The sequence below is a fragment of the Lycorma delicatula genome, chromosome 11, assembly GCF_047948215.1.
Source record: "Lycorma delicatula isolate Av1 chromosome 11, ASM4794821v1, whole genome shotgun sequence".
Classification (NCBI taxonomy): Eukaryota; Metazoa; Arthropoda; class Insecta; order Hemiptera; family Fulgoridae; genus Lycorma; species Lycorma delicatula.
The window spans coordinates 78,845,455-78,873,243 of NC_134465.1; the positions used below are offsets into that span (position 1 = coordinate 78,845,455).

The following is a 27,789-nucleotide window of genomic DNA, read 5'->3' on the forward strand; positions in this document are numbered from 1 at the left end:
TCATGTATTTTGTATGAAGAGGAGCAGAGTGAAATCTGTAAGCCAGTACTTGGGTGATAAATGTGAATAACCTCATATTTCTGGATGTTGTATTTTGTTTTTTGAATTATTATCATTATCTCCTGCAATAAATTTGTCAATCTACATTATCATTCATTATTAAATAAACTAAACCTGGTTATAGTAAACCTGCTTTCTGTCTTAAAAACATTATTCTGAGTTTCAATTGTATGACCTTGTGTTGGTTGTCCGATAATTCTTGGACAAATCCTGTTTAAAAATGCTCACCTCTACAATACTAATATTTTATGCAGTCATGTTTCAATAAAGAAAAGATAGATTGAAGAAAATATTTGAATTTTTAACCTATAATTTGCTATGTTTAAAAAATTTGAACAGTCTTAAATTTATTTCAGTATACATTATTTTAAGGTGAAAGTTATAAAAAACTTACTTAGCTTGATCTAACTTTCACTCTGACTCAAGCTTTTTCATTACATAAAATAACCTCTTTGTCCCAGTAATTTTACAATTTATAATTAGATTTCTGATTTTTGTAGTATTTGGTAGTTAGTATTGTCTCTCAAAACATATGCTATTAAATCACCATGTACTGAAATTAGTGGACAGCCAAATCTATGTTGATTAAGTGTAAAATCAAATTGGGAATCAAAAATTTTTCTACTAGGATCAGTTAACATTATTATGTGTTAAATTAATGTTTTTTTATGAGGAATTAAAAACAAAAAAGAAGTTATTCACGTTGTTACATTATAATTTTTTTTATTTTACAGATTACATAATAAATTTGTAAGTATGCTTCATTACAGCCAAAAAGGTCTAACACTCTGGCCTAGAACTTTCTTATAAGGATAAAGAAAACTACGGTATAATCTTGATCAAAATAGCATTACAAAATATAAAATTAATAATAAAAAAAGAGGAATTCATATTTTAATGTAATATTATTAAATATATATATAAAAAAAAAAAAAAAAATAGTAAGTTAAATATAAGTAATGATTAATAAACAAATTCAGCACAAAATTTTTGTTAAATCTTTAAGATGTCAAGTGAAGTTAATTTAACTTAAATAATTTGATCTTTTAAATGATTGGCAAATAAATATTAACAAAGTTAACAGAATCATAAGGTTTTTTCATAACGGGGCTGTGTGGTTTTTTGTTATGTGAAACTATTTCTGTTGTCTGGTTTGATTCATAAATATAACGAAATGGAAAAAGGAAAAATTAATTTTTTTTTATTTACTGTGTACTTGTTACAAATTTTACGGCCGCCAAAAAATAATCTGATAGCCAAATTTAAAAAAAATTCATTCTTTTGGGATGACAGTAGATATATATTAGATAGTTATGTCTATAGTCTTAATGATAAACTTTGTTTTATGAAGATGCTTTTGAAGAAGTATTTTGTTTTGACAAAACAGTATGGTTTGAACTTGTAGGTAAAATCAACTTGATTAACCAACAGACATTTATAATCTAACCGGACATCCAAATGCATTTATAGACTACTTTTTCTTATATGAAATAATCAAAATATGAAAAAAATTAATATATCAAATTTTCCTAATTCTATGCTGCAGTTTCATAATATTTTCATTTTTTATGAAATTAAAAAATCTGTTGTTTTTTCATAACTTATGAAATATTTGCAGATCAAAGTTTGTCTACAATTTTAAAAATCAAATCACTATAATCTTATTTATTAGAATATGTATTTTAAAAAGCTAAAATTAATAAAATACCAGATTGTTTATTTTGAGTATTTTGAATAACTGGCATATATTTCTGTAATAATTTATGTTTTTTATCAGTAGAATATTTTGTCCAGTAAAATTACGATACAATAATGATAATAAAGTTGTTTAAGAGACATTAATAGAGTTGTGTGTTATAAATAATCATTAATTTTAAATTAGGATTTTTATTTTAATTTCAAAGAAATTAGACTATTATATTAATTCAATGAAACATATCTCCGTAGATGATACTACTTTAGTATTGCACAATTACTGTGGTCGAAAATACAACTTAAAATTAAACGAGCGAGGCATGAATTCAAACTAAGAGTCATTTCTCTGCTTTCTCTAGATTGCAGCGTGACGTTTGAACTAGTTGCACGGATTGGTTAAAATTTCCATTACGGTATGAAAACGTGCCCTGTTGGAGGCTAGCAGGACATCGACCACCTTGGCGCGTCTCAACTTCGATGAGGAGACTGGGTGAGTTGAGGAAGCCAATACCGAGAGTTGTTCATTCGCCTTTCATTGGTGATACAATTTCCGACCAATCATTGGGAATACGACTGACGAAAATATCCAATGTAAGTCCACAAATTATAAAACAACTTCAGTGGTCATTATTTTGATATAAGCCGGCAAAATTCAACTGTTTGACACTTTTTTAATTAGTTTTAAGTATACATAAACTCGCCATTACATTTTGTTGTTCACGTGAACCTTGAAATGTAGGAAGCCATGTTAGATTGTTAGAAATTTACGTTTTTTAATTACTTGCAATTATGCGATGTGGCTGGTATTTTGTGTCTCTAATATAATTATTATTTAAATGTACATTAATCTGTATGCTGTAAAATAGTTTTCCAAAAATTCTTTTACTTATTTCTATTCAGTTACTATTCAGATTTAGTGGTGATATGTAACCAGAGTTAAATTTCGTGATCTAGGTACATGTTACGAATCGGATTGTTTTTTCACTATACTCCGGAGTTCTTGTGTTAATCAGTTGTTATTATATTTCTTTTTGAGTTGTTGAAGTACTGTATATTTAAATAAAAAGTTGTGAATGTTTCAAAATGTGCTTTAAATTAAAGATGCATGGACATAACCTAAATATGAATTCGGTATGTAATTCGATAAATACTGTAAGATTTAATTATTGTTAATAATGTGGTTTATAATTATTATTATTGTTTAATTTATACGCATGTAATTATTTTAATGTATTATAGCTTAAGTAACCGACTTGAAAATGTACGCAGTATTAAAAAGTTCTATCGCTTTAAGGTATGGTTAGTTTTGTTTATAATTATGTACGTAATGTATTACTTTGTATTGCTGGTCAGTTTCTTATGCCATTTGAGTGTACTATTTTTCGTTTATGATGCATTTCAAAGTTACCGTGAACAAGTAATTGTTTATCAAACTTATTTACGTTTTCTTAATTATAATGTTTTTTTAGTTCATTTACATTCTTTTTTAAAATTATACAGTACTTACTCGTACTTACTTACAGTAATTATTCAGTTTTAGCGTTATGTTAACCTTACTCATTTGTTATTAACTATTGTAAGTTTTGTTTTGTTTTTAGAGAGATCTTGTTGGGCTATGGAACAACAGCTCTCGGGAGAGAGACAAATGACAGTGATGCAAGCTATTCCTGCTAATGCCGGCAGTCAACAGGTTCAGGTTAGTTTATGATGTTTTAAAAAGAAAATTTATTTATGCTGTTTATCATAATTGCATCCATTAATTGTTAGTATCATGTGTTTTTGGAATATAATTTCCTTTTAATCTCCTAATTAAGTAAAACTTATAAAATTTGTATAATGTGCTTTAGTGTACTTCTGTGTTATTCTGATTTTATTTTATTAGTATTCGATATTAGTAAAATTAATCATATTTATTTCAAATCATTTTTACCAACTATTTTCTCTTTAATTACAAGTTATGATTTTAAATTATATGTAACGTTTATTTTGTGGCAAGCCAACATCATTAATTCATTTTTTTGTTTCTTCTTTACAATTTGGTCAGTACTAATGATCTATTTTACAAAATAAGATAACCTGAAGTGATATCTGTGTGTATTAACCAGAAGTGAGTAGTCCTGTAACTGATTAACTTAACAAAAAAATTCCAGTAAAATAGTGTTACTCAATTTATGTATGAAAATGTTTTGAAATAAGTTAAAAATGTTTTTTTTAATAAAATTGATTTAACTAATTATCACAAAAGTTTATATTTTAAATATATTATTCCTTTTCTAAATTTCTTTATAATATTTGTTTTTATGTTTTAACAAAAAAAAATTGCAGTTAATGAAAATTGATCATGTTGATGTAGCATTTTGTTTCACATTATTTTTTACATATTTTATTTCCATTTTTTGTACAATAATTCAGAAACCAACCTTTGGTAGAGTTATAGTATTTCTACCTTTCACCTGGAAGATTCTGGATTCAATTCTTGTTTGGATTGGTATTTTTCACTTGTTAATTCAATTATTAAAGAAAAAGAAGGGTTGATTTTAATTTTATCGGTTGAATATATGAAATTACTGATGTTTAATTAACTTAATTAACACACATATATAATTTTTTTTTAAGTACTGCCATAATTCTTCTAACTTGTAAACTTACACAAGCGCTTTCTCCGTGACTGTGGGTTCTTCAGGTGTTTTTATTGAAATACATGTAATAAACATTAAAAGTTTTAATGAAATGACAGAGAGAATAACATATTCTCTTTAATTTTATAATGTTTATTCCATGTATTTCAATAAAAAAAACCCTAAAGATGTGGCCATGGTGGAAGCGCTTATGTTAATTCATAAATTAGAAGAATTATAGCAGTAATTTAAGGATAAAAATTACTATATTTTTATTATAATATTAAATTGCTGCTAGGATGCTTATATACAATAAACTGTTATTATTAATATACATTTATTTATTCATTCTAAAATTTAAAAAATCCCTATCAAGTATTTACAGATATATGTGCACAGGGCCTGAAATATTACAATAATAAAAATAAACTTATCAACTAATACAAAATATAATTTTTCAGTTTTAAAATAAAGTTCTAATTTTATACAATTAAATACAGTTGTCTACTATAATTGTAAAATACAATTTATATTACATACATTATTTCTTATTGTGATATTTCCTGATTCTGTGAGATCTATTCTTTAATGTTATTTCTAATGTTTTTATCTCTTAAATCCATATTTGATGGAAGTTGGTTAAACACATTGCTTTTGTTACACTACCTTTTTTGTATACAATTTTATTTATTATTGAAAGGGCAGTTATTTTATTTCTCGTTATGTTACTGTCTCCTGTAGTTTATTTTTCAATTCAGAATAATGGTAGGTCAGTGATTCAAGTTCAAATAATTTTTTATTTTATGAAGGAGGTACTCTATTGCTTGGTGTATAATATAAATTTAAAAAACCTTTTGATAGATTTAACAAACACTGTAAAACATTATCATGTTGCCCTCCCCAAGCAAAAATCCCCTCCTATTCTCTGAAAAGGCACATACAAAAAAAACAGAGCAATGTAGTAGATATAACTTTTCCTAGTTTCCCAAATATAAATATTAAAAACTTTGTTTTTTTAAAATTATTTGTTGTATTTGAAACTCCCTTCTGAGATTACAGTCTTATTATTTAAAAGTATTATTTTTGTCAGTCTTTAAATTCTTAAGTTTACAGGTTTACTATTTTCATAAATACTAAAAGTCATGTATACATGCTTATCCACGTTAAGAGATAATTGTGTGTATATACACACACACAACTTGCATACGTGTAATTAAAAAAAAATAAAGTTATTCTTGTATGTATATATTTATGAATGTGCAGTTTTTGATAAAAAATATAGACACATTATTAAAAAAAAAGAAAAAGACTATATACGACTTTCAAACTAGACAACTGGTTTTTTTTGTGACAACACAATAATTCGGCTCATTAAGAAGCATGTTATTATACTTCCTTTATCATTTTTAATAAATTGTCAAACCGTTTAAAACTCTTTCTCATTAATTTATATAAAATATAACTAAAAGGTTTTCTTTTACAAAAACAATATTCATCGATTCTTAAATAATACCAGTTCAAACTTTTTTAAAAATCCAGAATTTTGTGCATCCTGTTCAACATGTACATAAAATGTATATTAAATAATTTTCATTAATACCTTCTGAATTATGAATTGTTTTTCAATTTTTAGCACGTTCATGGATTTAGCTTAAATATTAATTTGTGTTTAAATAATTAATAAGGACTTAAAAATCGTGTCTATTTTTTATTTTATGTATTATGTGATACCGCTGTGATCAAAGATTTCCTACAGTTTCCTTTGAACTATCCAGGCAGCTGTTGGGACAATCCCTTTTTTTTTATAACATACCTACCCATTCCTGACACGATAAATAGAATGTTTTGTTATATACTGATCAGAATAAACAATTTATTTATACAGTTGAGTTATTTTTAATAATTTGTTTGTTTAATCATTTTAGAATTTATTGAAGAAAACAGATTTTTCAGGATGATTAATTTATGATTTTTTTTTTTAAAGGTTTTACAAGTTAATCAAGCCGGTCAGGTTATACAAGGTAGCGGCAGTCAACAAATTGTAGTACATACAGTACCGCAGAGTGGACAAATACAGCTAGCTGGTCAAGGACAACTGCAGGTTGTTCCTGTACCTACTGCTATACAGGTCTTTAGATTATTTTAAAATAGTTAAAATTTCAAATAATTCCTTCAATTTTAAGATTGTATAAAGATTGTATAAATATTTGTCTTTTAAGATTTTTCTTTGAAACATAATATCGTTTGTAAAATCCAGTTTAGCAATATCAGCAGCTTATAAGTCGAATATCTGCTGAATTCTTAAAAATCATTTTATTGTAGCAGTGTTTTAATTTAGTGAATTAAAATGGCAAATAATCAGAGGTGATTTATCAGTTTGATTTAATATGATATGTGATTATTGAAAAAACTGTTGGCTCTCTGATGAAATTTTATATCAGAATAAGGGGCATATTTCATAAGTAAGGAGCAATACGTCATACTTAATCTTGAGAAAGAAAATTATGCTTCAGGTAACCTACCTATGTGACTAGTGATTTCATATGTACTATAGTTCTAATGCCTCTTATGAATTAAATATATATATATATATATATACACACACACACACACACACACACAACAAAGGTTGTTTAATAATTAATGAGACAAATTGATGTAGAGAATTCAATGACAATGTAACTGTTGAACCATTCATGTACTGTTTTGTTGTCGTTGAACTTCTTACCGCTTAAAAAGTCTTTGAACAGTCTGAACAAATGAAAATTGGGCAGGATGAGGTCTGGGCTGTAAGGAGAATGTGGCAACACCTGCCGACCCAACTTCTCTAGCATTTCTCTTGGTATTTCTTGGAACCCATCTTGAACTCGTTTTGCGATAATTCAGCACATCATGAATGATTGAATGTGCGGTTTCAATACTATTATTACACAAACTAGCTATTTGGAAAATTTTGACTCTTCTTGAATACGATCACTTATGTGATTTTGTAGTGCACTAGTCAAAACTGTGCGATGGAGTCAATCACATTTGTTCTGCCCAAATTAAACCGTTTGACCCACTTATACATTTTACTGCAGTTGAAACACTTCCTACCATAACATTCGTTTCCACATTCTCGGGTAAATTTCTGTTGGTTTCACACCTTCTGATAGCAAAAATCTTATTACTGAATGTTGCTCTTCCAGCATACGCATTTCAAGCGGAGCTGCTGACATTCAGAAATCAACAAAAGAGGTTATGTTTAGATTAATTATGATTGAACAGCTATGATTAGATGTGATCATAATGTTCAAATGTGTTCCCATGATTGCCAATTTGACCCTCAAAAAGTTTCATTGTCATTCAATGAACTGTTCTTTCTCTATATCAGTTTGTCATGTTAATTATTGAACGTCCCTCGTCTGTATATATTATATATATATATATATATAGAGTTCAGAAGTTATTTGAGCATCCTCTTACAGAACTGTTTTGTTTCTTAAATCATTTACACCAGATATCATTTTATCATATAAATCATTGAATTTTAAGCTTTGAAATGAAAAAGTTAACACAGTTACATGTGTTAGGTTTAGTTTTATTAGGAAATCTAATGTTTTTATTATTAATAATGATTTGTTTTTCTTATTTTTTAACAGAGCAGTGGTGGTCAAATTGTTATTCAACCACCTCAGCAGCCACAGATATTCCAAACACCTGATGGACAAACATATATTTTTCAACCACCTGTTATTGATAATTCAGCTGCTACAGCCGTTCAGCAACATCAGCCTACTTGTAAGTAATATTCTTTTATTATTACAAGAAAATTTATGGTAAGTAGAAATGGAAGAAACAGATTGCACCGCTCATAATTAGAAAATGAAATTAATTTCTGTTTTATCGTATTCCAATTGAAGGTTTAGCTAGAATGAGGTGAAAATAAAGCTTAGCTGTTTGATCATATTGTGATTTTAGTTACAGATATTGGACTATTAGATGATCCTCTATAGCGATAGTTTATAAGAATCAGCAGTATAAATGCTTAACACTCTTAAAATTAAAAATAATGTTTTTACATCTTTGAAATGTGCAAATTTTTGAAATTAGGTAAGCTACTACTGTCTATGATTATTGAGTAACTATAATACAATTCATATAATCTTTTATAGATACAGATAATATCATGTGACTGAGGTAGGCTTAGTTTATAACAATTACTTGTTTATTATTAATGCATAAATAATGGGCATATTTAAGATAAATAAAACCTGAAGCTCTCACCCTTAATAAAGTATGTTTCTATATATTCTATTCTTTCCAGAGCTCAACTTTCTTATATGCTCTGATATAAATTATCAAATTTAAGAATAGCATTATTTGTTGAACGAATCTTCATATTAATAACGTATTAACAAAAATATTTTCGATTCTTAAAAGTTCACTAAAAAACAATTTAATTAATGCAAGAACACATCTTAGAAAATTTCTGAATGTTATTACAAAACAAAATTACTCTCAGAAACAAATATTACATCGATCTGTTGCACTTAATTTGAGTTGTTTTTCTTCTACTTCAGAATTGTAGTGAAATCTTTCTGCAACACATAACCATCAACAACATAAATGCTCACAAAATAATTTACCGGTACAAATATGTTACTGACAGCATCTTATTGTATCAAGGTGACACAAGACAATGTGAACAACTATTAATGAAAGCAAAACACACTGCAGATTAAATTAAACACAGATTACTAATAAATTGTTTGACCTCATGAAAATAAATAAATGTTGACAACCAGCAAAACCGACTTTTTCACAATGTGCAGAAACCTAACAATAACAGACACTGATTCACACCTCAAACAACCCACTCTCACATAAACCATTCAACTTTTTAAAAGTATGATCCGCAGAAGTACTGTACACGCCCGTGTTACCTGAAAATCACATGAAGAACACTACACTAAAAAATACATAGTGTGAACCAGTGTTATAACATATTCACTGACAAGCAACTATGCAAAATAAAAACAAACGCAAAACAAAAATATATAATTTTAACAGACATGGAAAAATAGCTCCCAAATTTAAACTTGCGTCCTTCAGATGCAAGGTTATTTTGTTCGTTTTGAAGAAATAATAAAATAAAACAAATAATTAAACACAAGTCGAGCCAGGTGATTTTTGGTTGTTTCTTTGTGATCACAGAGTTTACATGTTTGCTTTGGCTTGCCGGTATATTTTATTTATTGTTTAATTGTATTGCATACCCTGTTATCATTTCATAAGTGGTTTTTGCTGTATTTTCTTATGTTATTATTCAATTAGTGTTTTTCAAGCATTATCCAGCGTTTAACTTAAAGTAATTACAGGTATTCATGTAACTACTTTCTCTATTCTTAGTGATATCAGTTTTGGCAAATATGAAATTTATGAACTGATTTTCCATATTCTTATAAATATTATTTTTATTATAAATACTATTAATAGAAAAAAATCATTATGTTATTATATATGTAAGAAAAGATTTAAAAAAGACAGACATTCAAACTTAAGACCTCGATTATGAGACCAGAACATGCATCATCAGCTACTGTTGTCGATGTGTCTGTGATGTACAAATAAGTTACTTGAACTGCTTGAAATTTTTAAATGGAATTAACTCCAAAATTGAATCGTGTTGGAACCTATCATTTTTGGATTTAATGTAGGAACCACCCAAAGTATCAATACTCGGGGGTGTGTGTTGCAAATTGTCTGCCCTTGTGAGAGTTACATTTTAACAAGGCTTCCACTAAAATGAATCTTGAAATGAAGAAAGTATACAATTTATTTATGGGAAATTGTTGGGTGATGATTAAAGACTGAGAGAAAAACAGGAGTAGCCACAGTTTGTTGGTTCACAGCGATTAGGTGTAGTGACGTAAAGTACATACCTTTAACTGTTTTCATTTTATACTGACTGTAGTTCAGCAGATACGCGGTCTAGGCCAAGATTCTAAATTAAACTGTCCTAACTACAACATTTCAATTCTGTTTCACTAGAACATTAAAAAAGTGTTTGGGAAAATAAAAGGATAAAACCCATTAAGTCCCAGATTTTAATGTAGCCTTTCTTGTTAACTAGAAAAGTTAGTCAGCCCTTTTCACTTTTTTACTTTTGTAATATTTTTTCTTTTTTACTGTCAATTTGTGTGTGTTAAAATTAACTTTTCTTTGGTTTTCTTTTTTTAGTAATTAATTTAAATGGAAACATAGTACAAGTAGCACCTGCGCCTACAGTCAACACAACACCTACGACCACTCAGGTTTCAACGCCTGTTTCTGCACCTGTCACAAATAATAATTCAACAAACAGTCCAGGACAAAACATAGTTATGGTCAGTTTTTATCTTGTTACATGATTAATTTTATGTAATTATTATTAATTGCAGTATTAATTGGACATTATCCACTCTTGATTGTGAGGGATGGTATGCCATTTCCATTATTAAACTTCTTCATATCCCCTGTCATCCTAGTGTACTTTTGGCGTTATTTTTTTCAGGTGGATGCAACCTAACTGACTACTCAAAAACAGGGCTGTTGTTGGTTTTCTTTTTCATTTTTATAATTTTTAAAAATCAAAATTTAATACGTTGATGTATCTTGAACTGGAAGTGTGAAAAGTTTCATCTGCATTGAAGCCACTGTGCGGAATATATATGCGCTGATAGTTCTTTATTTATTAATGTCTCTGATGCCTTTACTTGTGCGTAACTGTAATTTCTCTATGAATTGTTATAAGGAAGCATTATTTAAGATGATAATTGGTTATTTCACTTCATAATTTTAATTAAAAGAAAAAGAAATAAATGTGAATCTTGATTTACAAAATTCAAAAATAAAAGGTAATTATTCTATTTCTGAAGTTTTATCATCATTATTAAGTAGTGTCATCATTAACAACTATGTGAATTTTCACCCAATGATCTCTAACTTAGGAGGATCTAGCTTTATCTGACAGGCACTGCAATCATTTGATAGAAAATGAGAGTTGCTAAGTTCACAAATCTGTCAGATATTAAGGATCGCAGGCTCTTTGGGTTCTGGCATTCTCAGCAAAAAGATCCTAGTAAAATCAGACCTTCATCCACAGAACTGAAAACTGGGTCGAAAGACAGGGATGGCTGGTGAAACAGGATGGTATACCCATCACGATAGATCAGTCCTGGAAAGAGAGCACTCATCCCAAATCCCTTGTTGTTTAAGCATATATTTATTAAATTTGGTTTCTGCCATCAGCATCTTATCTTTATTTCAGGTTCTAGGATAAGTCTTCTTGTGGAACCTGTAAATCATAAGTTATTATAGTTTATGCTTGCTTAGGTTTTTCTTTTGATCCCATAAAATTAATATTTACCCAACCGCTTTCTTAATTCTTCTTAGAAGTACATCTTTTGTTTAACCTGTCTATTATATACCGGTGTAGAGCTCTGCCCATTCTGTGCACTGTGTTATATTCAACTGGCATACCTACCTGCCATAAAACTAGCACTTGTAGACATAGAAGGTATTTTTCTAGACCAAGAAAAAACACTATCTCTGAGTGTATGAAGATCAGTATAAAAGAGAAAACAACAAATAATTGATAAGGTGTGGAAGCTGAAATTTTATGTTTGTTGCTTTGTAATTTAATCAGAAATATCAAGTACATAGTTTTACATTGTTTGTCTAACTTAGTTATCCGTTTGTTGTTTGTTTATTATTTATTCATTTATTCATTCCATAGGCGTGTATAACTTTAGAGATCATTTTAATTTTTTTTATTATGATGACCTTAGCTAAGACTCAAATCAAGAACAAGTTGAATAAGAAGCCAATATGCTGTCCAGTACACCAAGTGTGGCAGTTCATTAAAAGATAAATAGTTGGTAGTCCGAGATATAGTTTGGTTTACAGTTTATATTAAGAATTCATCTCCATTTCAAGATAATATAATTTTTTGAACTGTTGAATTTTAGATGATAAGCATTTTCCTAGTAACAGATTACTTAGTTTCCATTATATGTTATGTGCATGATCATGAGCAGGAAGATTTTCAGCACATCAGTTTTTCTTAAACCATACTTAGCTTACTTGAAATTATAGCTTTGTTTTGAAAATGCATTGTAATAATTTTAATTATTGTAATGTGTTTATAAATATACAATATTTTTTTTCATAATTCTTTGATGATTGATAATAGTTAACAGACATAAGAACTATGAATTGTCAAAAAGATTAACCGCTTTTTCTAGCATATAATTGGGAATTCTTGATTTGCTACATGGAAATAGTTAGCTTTTCCTTTTTTAAATTGTCTTACAAAACATCATGATTTTCAATTTAATCTAGAATATTTGTTTGACAGGTGGTACCCGATCGCAATACAGGAGTTCACCAATTCCAGAGGATACCATTACCTGGTACTGAATTCCTTGAAGAAGAACCGTTATACGTTAATGCTAAACAATATAAGAGAATACTTAAACGTAGACAAGCAAGAGCTAAATTAGAAGCAGAAGGAAAAATACCAAAAAGTAGACAGGTAACTTTATTTCTGTAACATTTTTCAATTTTGACATTTTTGTAAACTTCAACATTTTCATCAATGCCTCTGTATAAAAAAAAAGCTATTTTGGTTTTTATTAGGATTTTATAGTTGGAATATGATAATGCATTTGATGTTTAACTGAATTGAAATCCCTTAATGAATTAGACTCCTCCCTTAATGAATTAGAATTATACGCATTAGAATTACTATATTTAGTACAATTCATACACCGATTCATAATCGCCTAATAATGTGACACCTTAACCATGAACATCACTTGATCGAAACGTGTGTTAAGTAAAAAGATTTTGTAAGATTTTCTTCACAGATGTATCTTGATAAATCTCATAACTTAGTTATCTCATAACTTAGTATCCTATGAATACCAGAGATTTAGTCAATTGATGATCGTGTTCTTTGGGATGTGCAAAATAATGAAAATCATTGTAGTAGATGGATATTTTGTTTTATTATACTTCTCAGTAATGTGCTTTCTTATTTGGGTAAAAGTGTTGTGATCATGCAAGAGATTGCAAATGAAACGATTACCTGTTACTGTGTGAGGGATGCCCTGATGCTTTTTTTTGCATGGACATTTGTTTGTTATCAGAGTTATTCCTTGGGGAGATCAAAAACTTTTCCTTATCCTGATACCTTCTTTGGTTTCGGTTCTGGGTCAGATCCTTCGCTAAGTTCATCTTTAGGATATAGGATCATGAAGTCTGTGCATTCATAGCTTGATCTGTGAGAACAACCTATTTGTGAATTTGTCAGGAATTTGTAGGTGCACAGCAAGCTTATCATATCTGAAGTCAAATCAACCCAAAATCTTCTTAAAATATTTTATTTGTAATTGTTTATAGATTGAGGTTTCCCAAATTATTGATCATCTTTTCACAAAGTAATCTTCATGTTCACCTTTAATTGTGCACCACCTCACCTCTCAATCAATACCTTCCGCTACTTGTTTTGTACATGTTCAGTTTTTGACAGCGGTACAGTTGCAAAACATTGAGAGGGAGTTCTCTTATTTGAAAAAATGTTTGCTAAAAGGCTTGTTTTATTTTAATGAATTGTGAGAGAAATATAATAAAATTTAATACTTCGTTTAAAAAATTGTGAAAATCATCATCACTGATTTCTTCAAACTACAGCTAGCTTTTAAAAAAAGAAATATAAAACTTAATTAGAAATTTGTATGGAATGTTTCCTTTTTCTAAATTAGAATGTTTGTTTTACATATATAGTGTTAAGTGATCTTCATTTTAGAAAAAATAATGCTTATTTAATAACAGAATGATTTTTATTTTTAAGGTTAATTTGATTTTTGGTTATAAATTAATTTCATTCATTTTATTAAATTACTGTATAAATCTCCAGTTTTTAATTTTATATTATTATTTACAGAAATATTTACATGAATCAAGACATAAGCATGCTATGAATAGGATACGTGGTGAAGGTGGCAGATTTCATTCAGGCTCAGTTAAAAAAATAAAACTTAATTCAGCTAACAATTCTAATACGTAAGTAGTGCACATATTTTTTATTAATTTACTAATAATAATTTATTTAATTCCTTCAGAAATAACCACCTGATGTCCACTTACAGTTTTATAACGATAAATGAATTTTGTAGCGTATGAAATATAACAAGTCTGGCTAGGATTAAAATCTAAAATCTTTTGAATGAAAGGCAGAAATATTATGCATATGTATGTAATAGCTCAAGCTGTTTAAGGTGAGAAAAATCAAAGCACAATGATTATTACGTAATGCAATATTAAACAAATATTGGACATTCAAGTACAAATATTGGAGGAACTTCACTTTTTTAATCTGTCACCAATACTGGAAGTCCAGTTTTGTTGACAGAACTCAAATCAAATCAAATTAAAGTTGATTCAGAACTTTTGAATAATTGTATAAAAAACAGAATAGTATAATTTTCAATATTAACATTAGTGGTGTTTGTTGGTGCACCACTCAGAGTAAAAAAATTTAGGATGGAATACTAACAGAAATATTTTCTCATCTGACATTATTCAAAGTGCAGTCATCAGCCAAGGATTATTCTGTTGATTTTTTTTAGAGGTTTTGAAGCATGTCAGCTTGATAAATTATCTGGTGTAATATGGTGCAAGATGAAGCATCAGATCTGGTACACGCAGATTTTAAACAGCTACCAAGGTATGTCAGTTGAGTACAGAAATGAACAAAGTCAGTAGTGTTTCAGTTTGATAATACTAATGTATTAAAAAAAAAAATGCCCTTTTTTAACATTCATTGATTTTTTTGTAACAGCTAAATATAGGGAATATTAAAAAAAAATCAGTTCAGTCATGGATTAAAATTAGCTTATTTGAAGTTATCATCAATAAAAATATGAACATTTTTTTTCTTCCTATATTGGGAAAAATGTAGCTAATTAAATGGTAAATATTTAAAAAATATAATAAATTCATCATGAAGAAGGGTAGTTAGTATGTATGTATATATATATAGATGAATGTATACAGAGTATATATATTTTTCTGTTTATTATATATCCTGTATGTAATAAACTTCTCATGCAGAAAAGTTTGCTGAGAGGAAGTGGTCCTCTGCCGAATGCAGTTAGGACCACAAGAGCTACTCACGAGTTTTTGATGTCAGGAGGAAATCCTCCACTATGCATATGATGCAACAACTGCTTGACTGTACGCCACTTCCTTAAGGATTGCATATCTTATGCGGCTTTGCGTCGTATATATAAATTGCCCAGAAACATTTGATGAATCCTGGACAATGATAGATTGGATGTAGTTATTTCTCCGACAGATTAGTATATTACGTAGAATCAGTAAATTATTAAAGATTAATTATGTTTTATTTATGAGAATAGCTTTATAACATTTTTTTTTTTTACAGAATTAGTTTTCTTGTATTCATTTATGTGTTTGAAAGTTTTTCTTTTTTTTAATAAAATCAAATAATAATTAATAATTTTTTTATAAACGTATACCACCATTAAGAAACCACATCATTAATAAATGATAACTTATTAATAAATTTACATGAAATTATCAATAAATTAGAGTGTATAGTGTTTGAATGATTATATTAACTAATAAAAATTTATTTTTATTAATCTTCATCAGTAATTTTATTATTTATAGACATCAACATGTTTTACAAGGAAGATTACAGGGTATTCCAGTTTCTTCATCCGGCGCTCAAGTCGATAATTCACTTGGACCTTCGTTAATAATCGAGGTAAGTTAATTTATAATAAAATTGTTGAGTGCAAAAACTTAAAGTAACAGTTTTGTTAGCATCAAAGCATTTTAACATCTATTGTAATGTGTAATATTAAAATATTCCTAGATTTAGGTTGTTTGTGGAATCGTTTCTCATAATTCAATGTTCTATTTTCTCCTATCACCATCTTCTGATATTTTTTTCATTCCCATCCTCTAGATTATAATTATTGTTTGATTATATTGAAACAATGTTACAAAGATTATACTGTATTATGAGAAGCCCATTTTAATAACATTTATTTATAGATAGATTGAATTTTTATGTATTTTAGATTCACTTCCCTTGGTAATTAGAGGTGTAAGGTAATTCTGATATATGTACTTTATAAAATGGGTTAGAATTTTTAGTTTTCTTGAGTGTCAACAATTAGATCAATATGTTTTCTGCTTTTCACACTACTCTTTTAAATGAATGTACAATAAATCACTTCTGTATCAGTAATTTATACATAAAAATTAAATTAATTAATTAAAATTAATTAATTAAATTGAAGGAATTATAGCAAAGTCATGATACAAAACAAGTCAGGTTGAATTGTGTGCATTTTACAATTTTACCCATCAATCCCACAATATGATTAAAAACAGAAAATATTTTGTGATGAGTCAATTAAATTATATTGGCCTTTAGTCGTTTTGACACTTAATTTTTATTTTAGATTCTCAATTTCTAGAGCGTTTGAACATTATAGGTTATTAATTTTTTCCTGACAATTTTAATTAACAGTTCAAGGAAGTGTTTTTTATGCATGTGTTGGCTTCCTTTTGATGTTATATGTCACGAAAGGTTTAATCTAAAATCATAAAACTTGGTCTGGTATTTTGTGTCTGAGGAAAATTAAATATATATTTTTTAGAAATGTTACATTTCCAAAAAAAAAATATAAGGAGAGGATTAGGAGGTATCGAGGGATTAATATAACTTGCAGGATATTAGAATTTATGAAAATTTAATTTTTGCTTATATTTTTCACATATTATGAAATAATATTACGGGAAGTATTTGTTGTAACTAATAAAATTCATACATTTTTTCTATTTGTTTTAACATATTGATTAGATTTTTTCTTTCTAAAAGAGACATTAAAAGAACTGGAATAGTTTTAATCCTTACCAGATGGTTAAATATTTTTAATCCTTACAAATATGGATTCCATAAAATTTTCTGGTCTTTAATGCGGTGTCCATTGAAGCATTCAATATTTCATCAAAATCACTGTTTATTTCTGAACCAGAATTATTTAGAATAGATTTTAATTCTTTTAAACTTAGTAACATAGTATATCGCTTGTTCTATGTTAATAAATACATAATAAAAAAAAGTTATAGCAATAGAATAAAAAAAAATACAAAACGGTGAGATTGGTTTTTTTTTTGTTTCCATGTATGAATGCAGCTATCAACAGTAAAACTTTCATAGTGAAATACAGCTTGGTATTAAATTGTGAAACGGTCTGCAATCTATTACTTTATAATCAATTACTTATTAAAGCCGGAACACTAGAGGGAGATGTTCCAGTACATTAAATTTATATGAAAGTGTGAGCCCAATATATTAAAATTAAACTGCAAGAACAATCTTCAATATCCATTGGATTTTGGGACTAGGAGGTGGAAGGTGTAACATCCGTAAGATTCAGTGTTAATACTCATGCTTAATACTTCTATTTGTTACTGTACAATATTATTATTTATTTTATTTTCCCTTTAACACTTATAGAAAATCTTTTTAAAAAACTTACTTCACATGTCTTTGAAAATTAGTTACAAATTAGCATTTTGTGATTATGTTTAACTTTTCCAGCATTCTGTTTTTATTAAATAACTAATTTTAATATTAGATTTTAATTTTTGTTTGTTTTATATATAATTTATTGATTATTATTATTTTTTTTTTTTTTAGTAAACTGGGAATACATTGTGTGTAAAAATGAGCAGAAAATGGTTGGGTTGATGATAACTGTAAAATAAGAATAATAACAACATCCCTAATATCTTGGCCAGATAATGTGTTTTTTCCAGTTAATAAGGATCAAATTGATGTAATTTAAAATTAGGGTTGGTGACTTACATAGATAAATGAAAGTATTCCCTGTATAATCTACTATTGGTTGTACAGTCATATAGCATGATTGATATTCATAACAAGGAAATTATTAAAATTACATTAATAGCAACATTATTATGCTTTGTAGCAAATTCAATTTTAAGATGATGGCAGTTGAACAAGCAACACAATCATCAGTTACTGGTTCCAGGATCTCGCGTATTCTCAGTACTCGATTAGTTTTCTTATGAATATTAATTTTAAATTTCTAAATTTTAAGTTCTAAAAAAAATGTATTCTGTAAGAAAATGAACTAAACTTGATTAATAATGCACCAGCGCAAAAAAAAAAGGTAGCATTTACATACTTGTTGGATAGCCTTTTTTTGTATTCTTTAAGGATTATTCAAAATATGCCATTATTTATTGTTTTGCCCTCAAGTGATTTGTTTGACTGTGCTAAGTGTTTATAATCTTTTCACAGATATGAAAAATATTTGTATTTGGCATTTATTAATAAAAAGGTGCTTTTAAATTGTTTTTTTTTTTGTAAGGTATCTTATTGTGTGTTTTTCTGTACAACAGAATATTTTATACGGCGTAAAAACATTTTGTAGTATATCTTTTTAGTTTTGTCAATTACTATTTTGTAATAAAAAATATTTGATTCGATGACTTTTATAAACTTTGTGTAGTTATTGTTGGATGTAATGTTTACTTAGCTTTGGTTTTGATAAAAATAAATTTTAATTTATGTGTATTTTTTAATTTAGACTGGTGATGTAAGATACAACGAAAACACTATTTTGGTGAGTGGTCATCATTTTTTTTTTTTGACTTGGTGGTTTGTTTAATTAAAAACATTTAGAATTATACTGAGCGTGTCATAAAGCAATGGAAATACTTTGGCAACATATTTTCTTGATGAAATTTTAAAAAATATTTGTTGTTTGGAAGTTAATATCTACACAAAATTTAGCCAGATTTACCTTTAAAATTAAATTAACAATTCTGATGTAAATTATGCTAATTTGCTAATTTTATGGGAAAATAATGATTACAGTAACAAAATCTGTGAGAAATGTAGATAAATTGTTTTAAGACCAAATAACTTTGCAAAAAATATTACAAATCTGTATGGTAAAAGGACCTTAAAAAGGCCCAATTTTTATGTTCTTTCAGTTTGAAAATTCCCAAAAAACAGAAATCAAAATACTTATTAATTTATGTAAAGAGAAATAAACAAGTTTCTTTGCAACAAATATGTGAATAGTTATGCTGAGCTATATGTTACAAAAGATAGTTATAAAAAATTTTGAGAAGTTAACGTTAATTATTCAAGTAAATAAGCTGTTTAATAAAAAACATATTATTTTAATTAAATTTTTCATCGGTTTAATTACTAAAATTATGGTAATAATTATACCACAAAATTAGTGTTAATTTATGAAATTTTAATTACTAGTTTTGCTGTAATGCTAAATTTAAATTAACGTTATAGTAACTATGATTAATGATTAATTATGATTATATGAGTGGGTATATTTTTAAAGACAAAAAGTCTTTAATTTCATCACTGGAATATATTCCTAAGGAGTATGCATTAATTTGTGATACACTCTGTATATATGCATGTTGAGTTTTTTTAATTCAGTTGAATACTTCTGCTTGCCATAGAATCTGGAGATCATTATTGATTGTTTTTCATAACCAATTTATTTGTAATTAGGTCGATTCACATCATCATTGGTTTCCCGTTATAACATTTTAGATAGTTTGTGATTGTTAGCATATTTCTTTTTAATCTAATTTTCTTTATTGTTGATTTCATTATGCTGTGTTTTTACCTATTCGTAATGTTTTCTTATAGATTGCTTCGTTTTTTTTTTCTAATACTGATTATCTTCTTATTTTCCTTATTAATGTTAAAAATGGTGAAGACAGAAATTGTATGTTGAAAAACCATTTTATTTCTTAAAAGAAAAAAAAGTCATCCCATCTTGATAAAAAACCTAAATATACTACATGCTTGATTAGTAGATAATTATGTGGAATGTATGTCAGATGGTAGGTGTGAACTGTATATAAAATATTTGTTTTATATTATTCAGGAAATTGTTTTAGGAATAAGTTATGGGAAGTCTGAACTTGTTTTAAGGTGGCACTTTGTTATGACAAAAAGTAGTCTGTTGCAGTAGACATTAAAGACCAATGTATAATTTAATTGGCAGCAACCCGCTTCCAGTCTTGCATAAAAATATCCCGGCCTTCTGAAGAACTATCAGTAGATCAGCTGTCAACTGTTGCAGGGAGCACTGAAATAACTCCTTTAAGTTTAAGGGATTATTTATCTAATTTTGTGGCTTCTCTGTCAGTCGATTGGCATTTACTACAAAATAGTGTCTCATCATTTTTAAGCGTACAGTTAAAATTAAAAAAAAAAACTTCAACTTGCTTCACTTCCATGGTAATGGGGAGAATATCTTACATGTTTTTGGATTTTCATTTGGTCATATGTGATATTTGTTGGGATTAGCACTTTCACAAGCAAAAAACTGATCCATCGCATCAGAAGAATGTTTTTTGTCTGTAAAGTTTTTATGTTATAATAATTACTCAGAGAGAGTGTTTTTGTGTTAAATACAATAAAAAATGGCATCATCATAGCATGTTCAACAGCAGTTCACTACGTTTAGTGATTTGTTGTGTACTGTCATCAAACATGTTATTGCGATCTGTTTATTAGTGTTTGTTAATTCATTTTTCTTGATTAATCTTTCAAATGAATTTGTATTTCTGGTTTATAGATTACATGTGATAATTAGTGGAGTTGTTTTGGTAAACATTCATTTTATTAGAAAACTTGTGTTCAGTTTAGGTGAAATACTTTTGTGAAAATCATAAAAAAATAAAAATAGACAACGAAAATGTAATTATTTTGTAAAGAATAAATTATAAATTAACAAGTGTGATAAGTAAAGCAAACTGACATTAAAATCAAAAATATAAAAACAATTAATTGCTGTGACTGCATAGACATTTGAATTGTAATAGTAATACAATAAAAAAAAAAAAAAAAATACAATGAAATTGTAAACTGTACTGTAAAAGTCTCACAGATATCATTTCTTCCACTCAAAAAATAAATATTTCTGTAATATAAATAGAACTGTTTTTAACAAAACGATACTGATATCAAAAAAGGTAAGACACTAAATTTCTATTATCAAAATCTGTTATTAATTTAGAATTTTCTTTCAAAAAAAATAAAAACGTTAAATATATGTAATAGATAATAGATGTGCAATAACAGATAATAAGCAGTGTTTAAGCGTTCCATATAATAAGCAAAAAAAAGAAAAATTTGTTACAAAACTCAGTCATTTATAAAACAACAAATAATGATAATTGTATTATTTCTGTAAATGTGATATGTATTATTCATTGTTTAATAAATGAAATTGGGCCGGTAAGAGTTTTGTAACAAAGTTTTCTTTTTTTCTTATTATATGGAATGCTTAAACATTGCTTATTATCTATTATTGTATATCTAATGTCTGTTACGTATATTTAACATGTATTTTTTTATAACAAAATACTAAATTAATAACAGATTTTGATAATAGAAATGCAGTGTCGTCTTACCTTCTTTGATATCAGTATCGTTTTGTTAAAAACAGTTTTTTATTTGTATTACAGAAAGTTTTGTTTTTTAAGTGGAAGAAATGATATTTGCAAGACTCTTTTACCGTACAGTTTACAATTTCATTGTAATGTTTTTGGATATCACTGTGTTTTGTTAGATTATTCTTTTTTATTTATAAATTACTGATTGTTATCTTATGGATTTATTATTAAAATTTATTACATTTCTAGAACAAACAAATTGAATTTCACGGCCAATTTTTTTGTTGTTGATAGTCATCATTCACTTCATACCATGTTTTTCCTTTTTTAATAAAACTAGTATAATGACCTATACGAATCGAAGATCCATGATGTAATATTGTATTTATTATTTGGTAAGTGTAACCCTCAATTTTTATTGTTAAATTTGATTTTACCAATCGAATGTTATTCTGTTTTATTTATTCCTTTTTTGATAAAACTAGTAAAATCTCTTGTAACCTAATACTTGAATTTTTTTAAAGAAGTGATGGGAATTAAAAAATTGTTTCATCTTCAGTACTTTCAAAATAATCTTTACAAAAACAGAATTATGCTTTAGATACAACATTTACAGTTACTCTTACAGTTTACTCTTGAGTTTGTGCAAATGTAATCTAGTCACGTGCTTTCTCATTAATCCTGTCTAAAACAAAATTGAATATTTTGCTTGATGTAGATCAATGCACTCCAAAATCTTCACTTAATCCTCATTGAAAATGCAGGTCAGACAGGTCCGACCATACACAATGTATGTATGTATGTTTTTGTGTCCGTATACAAAATATACTTACATCATACTTTCCAAAAGAGTTTAGTTAGTCAGCAAGGGGGGTAATGGGATTTAAAAGTAATTTTTTTTGTTATTGAATTCTGAATTGTTCAAAAATGTAATTCTTTGTGGTAATTTGTATGAGGCTTTATGTCAGAAATTTTTTCTTTTCTTCATTAATTTTAGAACATTTTGTTGTAATTGAAAGGTATGATTTAATTATGTTTTTATTTATTTATTTTATTGTTAGTGTTTCTGTTATATTCTGCATGGATTGGATGTTTTAAGATTATAATTAAATATTTTTTACTTAGATTAAATTTTTTTTATTTGATATTTATGTCACTAATATCTTATTTAATTGTTGATGAGGCTATAGTGGTGTTAAGCCATTTTTCATATGCTACTGCAATTTACAAATAAATTTAATAATTTTTATTAATTATGTTGATGCTCTATTATGAAATTTTTACACATATTTTATTCACATAATTTTTGAGGATTATAAATAGTCACTTTTTAACACCGTTTAGGGATGTGTTAAAAAAGATAAAAACATTTTGCACTAAGTCAAACAAACCGCTCTTACTAATGTTATTGTACTGGATAATAAGTGAATAGCAGCTAAGGTAGTATTGCGATTAATAATGTAGTTGATTGATGTACTTTGGAGAAATTAATTACCGTGAACCGGTAATAATATGTTGTGAGAAAATCATTGCCGTTCGTTAAATATTATCATGGTACTTATTAATTCATTTATTTCTAGAGCACATAGTTTTTAGAATTATTAGCTAGCTCCTTTAGAAAAATTGGAGAAAGAATACTAGGGCTATTCCAAAATTGGCTGTTCCAACATTTTTAATCGGCTGGTTAAATATAGACCGGTTGTTTTATTTACATATTACATGTATGTCAGTAACCAAAACTCTTTAATCTATATACACTCCCTCCTTACAATTTAATATCTGTCATTCATTCTGTAGACTGATTACTAACTAGTGCTATTTGAAAATTGGAAACTGTCATTATACTACCGACTGTAAGGTATGCGATGTAATTACTTTTGAAAGTAGAGGACACAGAAATTCGTATGTTGCTTTTAAGGTAATAATGTTATAAATAACAGCGCTAAAAGATCAGTATCAAAAATTCCAAGGGATGGATTCAAAAATGAATAGTGGGAAACCACATAGCTGATAAAACTTTCAAAAAATTCTTTCAAATTGTTAAATGCGATTACTAAATTGGAAACTATAAAAATTTTGGAATCGATTTGTTTTAGGGAGAGATTTTTTTTAGGAAATAAATGAGTTAGAAAAGATTGTGCAATATCTTGAAAGTTGTGTGCATTCATCACACTGCAAGGTAAAATCAGACTGGTGGAATCAAAAAAGAAAAATTGTATAGTTTCAGTATTTTTGGACAGCAAGGGAATTTACTGAGAAAATCTATAAAACCTAGTACCGTAATAATGTCAGAAGTTTATTTAAAATACTGAAGAAGCTATGGAGCTATATTCAAAATAAACAATGCAGGATTTGAAGGGTGTTCTTATGTATGAAAAAGCATGGATGCAAGTCATGGTGAAAATTGAATAGTACAAACAAAAGATATTCACCTGTTCCCTATACCTCAGATTTCATGTCACAAGGTACTACCATCTCTTTAGATGCGGTCTTCTAAATATTCCAGATATAGAATTCCACAAAATTGATGTTGCCTTATATTTTGGTATTATGCCGGTTCGAGGGTAATGACTTGATGGAGAAGTGTTGTAGTAGATGTGTAGGTAATATGTGTTTTAATAAAAAATTTTTCTTTTTTTTTGCCAGCCGATTGGAAGTCAGTTTTCGAATAGCCCTTGTACATAGATTGGCCTTTAAACATACTCGAATCTACTGGAAGATGCAATATCAGAAGGCCAAGAGACTGACAGGCAGAACAGGTATAAAAATCTTATCCATAATGTTCTTTTGAATATTTATTTCAAATAGAATTAAAAGGTAGCTCTTTATTAATTTTTTTTTTCATTTTTCAGAGTATGGGAGGAAGTGTTCTACCAGATATAATCAGTGATCCGTTATCAGTTGTTACAGCTGATGGACAGTAATTTATGTTGGAAAATTAATTTAGTTTGTTTTCTTAAATATAAATAATTTAATGATTATTCATTCACATTCACTTAAATTTATATTGTAATTTAATTATAAAAGTTTAACTTTATCGTAAACATTACTAATTACTCCGAGTCGATTTTCAATAATATTGTAAATAAAATTTAAAAAATTTAAAAAAAACTGTTAAAACTATGTACATATTTTCTGCAGACTGATCCAAAGACTTTAGAGAAAAAATCTATTGTTTTTTTATTATCTAATGTAGATATAATGTTATTAGTATAAAATACTGCACTGCTTCAAACCGGACATTTAATACGATTTGTTAGTTTTTTGTTCTGGATATTGTTATGTTACATAAACTTATTATTTCATTACTATTTTTTTATTATTACTTATTTTCTGTCGTGAAATGATCGTATCGTAAAATTCTTTTTACTTTTGTTTCAAACAGAAATAAAAGGCACTTGACAATAACGAGTATGTTTATTGCAGTCGCTCGATGGAACCTGTTAAGTACTTTGAAAGTAAGTCAGTGCATTTATTCTGCTTGACATGAATCGATAAGAATTGTTTCAGCTCCTCAAAATAATCACAACGTTTACCGCACGCTATGAATTTCCTTTTGTTTTGAAGTAGTTAAATTGATTTACATTGTCGATCGCAGTTAATTTTAGTAGTTTTATAATAGATCTTAATTTCATTAGTTATAACATAATAAGGAAATTTATCACCGCTCGCTTATATCGATCAAGAAATGTCAAGCCTATTTTTATTTACTCTTTCTTGTCTTCTTCAGACAGTAGTAGAAAAACCCGTTTGGCATAAACCTTTTTTTATCCAAATTCACTGAAAATTTTATATAGGGTATTCTATGAAAACTGCTGAAATGAAGTACAGTTTTGTACTTCACTGTAGAGAATGATTTTATTCCTATGAATTATTTTTTGACGAAAATTAATTTTCTTATTGCTGGACATCAGATCGTTTTTTCTTTTGAACATTCTATTTTCCTTCATCAAAGGATGTATTATTTTCTTAAATCTGATTTATTCATAACTTCATTACTGTATATTTTCATTATCTGCTTATAAATTATACTTGCCAAAAAGTTACTTGAATTTAAAAATCTGCACTTTGAATTTCAGAATTACATATTATTAATTAATTACATATTATAAATTAGTAGTAGTTATAAAACTTAGTGCAGGTCAAACTAATACTAGAGTATTAACTGACTGCACCATTGATGGCCTGTTTGAGAGCTACTTGCATAAACTCTTTATTTTTCCCTGTGATGATTATTTTATACTAACATATCGTAACATCGACAAATTTTATCAAAGGTTTTTAAATTTTTAACATTTTTTAGCATTTCAAATCAAACAGTAAAATAAAAATAAACACCATATTGGTGAAAGGTTTTAAAATTCTTTGTTAAGTTTTACTCGCTCAATATTTTTCTGTTCCTTATCAAATAAATAATTATTTAAGTAAAAAAAATAATTATTAAAATTTATTTAAAATAGTTATTTAAGAAGGCTCTGCTTTTCTCCTTTATTTATTTGTAAATTCCCGATGCTTTAGCTAAAATTATCCATTATTTCTCCATAATTTTTACTATTTTTGAATAAATCAGCTGATTGCTGAGCCAATTAAATGATCAAAGCAATTTGAAAAAAAAATCTTGTAAAATTCGAAGCAGTTCAGTGATGATGATAATAGTAATAATAAAGAGTTTTCCTTTTCTTAAAAAATTTCTTATTTTATTACATTTTAATAAATATTAATCCATTGATTTTTATTGTTACTTATGTAAATTAATCAGTAGATTACAAAAAATTCACAACGCACTTTGTTATTATTGTTATTGTTGTATATTTGTATATAGTTTTTTATAAATAAATAAAAAAAATAAAAAATAAAAATTATACATTTATATATATAGAAAACAGGATTTAGTTATTTAATAACTTTGCCTGTTGTTTCAGACTTATTTTATTTTTGTTTTGGGGTTTTTCTTACTTTGTATTAATTTTTAGGCGCTTTAAATGAATTTATAATTTCTTTATTTCTTTTTCATTTATTTAAATTTTGAATAAGTTATATAATTTAATTATTTTTAATGCTATGTAGTAAATAAAATTGGGTTCACTGTTTTACATGCTTATAATCAACATGGTGGCATATGTATATGTGTGTGTGTGTGTGTGTTTAATTTATTACTGAAAATTTGAAATTGTGATGATTACTAATCATTGCATTTATTATAATGAACAAGAATAATTTTTTACTAAATGTTGAAAAAAAGGTGACTTAGAATAAAGAACGGATGACAAACTTGGTATATGATCTTCGTATGTTTTGTGTGTACATGAATTGGGCTCGGTCTTAAAAATAGTTTTTTTTTTTTTTTTTTTTTTTAAATAAAATAATTATAAGATATTTGCCATTTTATGTAAATTTTAAATGAGAATAAATTTTTAGCTGTTGGAAATTTTTTAATTAAGACATGTTATGTTGCAAAGTTCAGAATGCCTCACCATATAGAATTAATTTTTTATTTACTTCCTTTTTTTTACTGTGATTATTTGTACACTTGTTAATTCAAACATTATTTGTTTTAAATGTATGATTATTTTAAATTTTTACTTTTTTAATGTACTTTCTAGATAGATGTATTTTACAATGTGTTACCATATATTATATTTATAAATTTACTGAGGAAGTGTAAATTTTGTCATCACATAAAATCAGCAGGATCAAAATTATTAATGTACTTGTTTGTTTTTTTTTGTTGCATTTCTTTGTAAAATACTTATATGTGTTAAGTTCATGTTGTAAAGAGTTATTTTGTAACTTATTCAATTTAATTAGTAATTATAATCATACATACATTTAATTTTAAACTTCTACGTCTCTCAAATATGTTTTTTCTCTTTTTTTG

General features: G+C 27.1%; 1 protein-coding gene across 6 annotated transcripts; it reads left to right on the forward strand.

The window, feature by feature from the left end:
* Nucleotides 1–2,094: 2,094 nt before the first annotated feature.
* Nucleotides 2,095–26,729, forward strand: Nf-YA (nuclear factor Y-box A). Of its 6 annotated transcripts, XR_012758135.1 has the most exons (11): nucleotides 2,097–2,346; nucleotides 3,354–3,451; nucleotides 6,358–6,501; nucleotides 8,015–8,153; nucleotides 10,596–10,741; nucleotides 12,754–12,930; nucleotides 14,344–14,462; nucleotides 16,095–16,191; nucleotides 19,058–19,093; nucleotides 24,558–24,670; nucleotides 24,764–26,728. XR_012758135.1 is itself a non-coding variant. In XM_075378225.1 (10 exons), the coding sequence occupies exons 2-10, from the start codon at nucleotides 3,371–3,373 to the stop codon at nucleotides 24,833–24,835; spliced, it is 1,011 nt and encodes a 336-aa protein (XP_075234340.1). In that variant the 5' UTR covers nucleotides 2,095–2,346; nucleotides 3,354–3,370; the 3' UTR covers nucleotides 24,836–26,728. The 6 variants fall into 6 exon arrangements, 3 of the variants coding, with proteins under 3 accessions (XP_075234340.1, XP_075234342.1, XP_075234341.1); XM_075378225.1 differs by lacking the exon at nucleotides 24,558–24,670 and having other exon boundaries at nucleotides 2,095–2,346; XR_012758137.1 differs by lacking the exons at nucleotides 19,058–19,093; nucleotides 24,764–26,728 and adding an exon at nucleotides 17,635–17,867.
* Nucleotides 26,730–27,789: the final 1,060 nt, after the last annotated feature.